This window comes from Microtus ochrogaster, chromosome 16, assembly GCF_000317375.1.
Source record: "Microtus ochrogaster isolate Prairie Vole_2 chromosome 16, MicOch1.0, whole genome shotgun sequence".
NCBI lineage: Eukaryota > Metazoa > Chordata > Mammalia > Rodentia > Cricetidae > Microtus > Microtus ochrogaster.
In genome coordinates, this window is record NC_022018.1 from 17,030,249 (window position 1) to 17,030,986 (window position 738).

Consider the following 738-nt stretch of genomic DNA (forward strand, 5'->3'; position numbering starts at 1 on the left):
CACACATAATATATATATGTATATATAAATTCTAAACTTTTTTTAATGCTTCTCACTATCCTCTAAAAGAAGCTCTCCAAATTTTCAGCACTGTATCACTCTCAGGTAGCCTAAGGTGAGCAGAGTCTTGAAGACAAAGACCATTATTGGTAAAGAAATTCATGTTTCTCTGTAGGGAAAGTCACAACTCTCTGAGCCCCTCCAGAAGAGCACAGAAGCTGTGGCATAGGCGTAGGGACCCCTCAGACAGCAAAGGCCCCGCTAATCTGCACTCCTTTCTTTGCAGCCTTGATTACTGATGACCTCACAGACGCCATTCTCTGTGCTAAGAAAATTGTGAAGGAGACGCAAGGGATGAACTATTGGTGAGTGCCTCCCTGGGAGACTCGGGACGACCTGGGTGGGACCTACAGTGTGTATCTGTTCCTAGTGGCTGGGGTGGACATGCAAAACAGGTGTCTGCAGAAGAGTCCAAGCAAGGGAACATGCATGGTTTATGTTCACCCCCATGAGAGTGAGGGTCCAGAACAACGCACAAGCATGGAAGAGTCTTGTTGTCATGTGAAGGAAAAGGGTCCATTTACCAACACAGCGGGGGATGGGGAGCCTGACTTTGTGCTAAATTTGTGTGAAATTTAGAGACTGCAATAAAATATCTGGTGGAAAAAGGCAATAAACAGCAGCGAGGATGAAATGGTCGAGTCTGTAAATGACAACTAGCAGGATCCACTTCTGAGC

General features: G+C 45.7%; 1 protein-coding gene across 1 annotated transcript in view; it reads left to right on the forward strand.

The window, feature by feature from the left end:
• The window catches only part of LOC102000712 (lysozyme-like protein 1), a 17,301-nt gene that overhangs the window by 14,492 nt on the left and 2,071 nt on the right, over positions 1 to 738 (forward strand). The window contains exon 3 of the mRNA XM_026782875.1: positions 287 to 365. Within this exon, the coding sequence (XP_026638676.1) occupies positions 287 to 365 (79 nt within the window). The remainder of the gene's footprint in view (positions 1 to 286; positions 366 to 738) is intronic.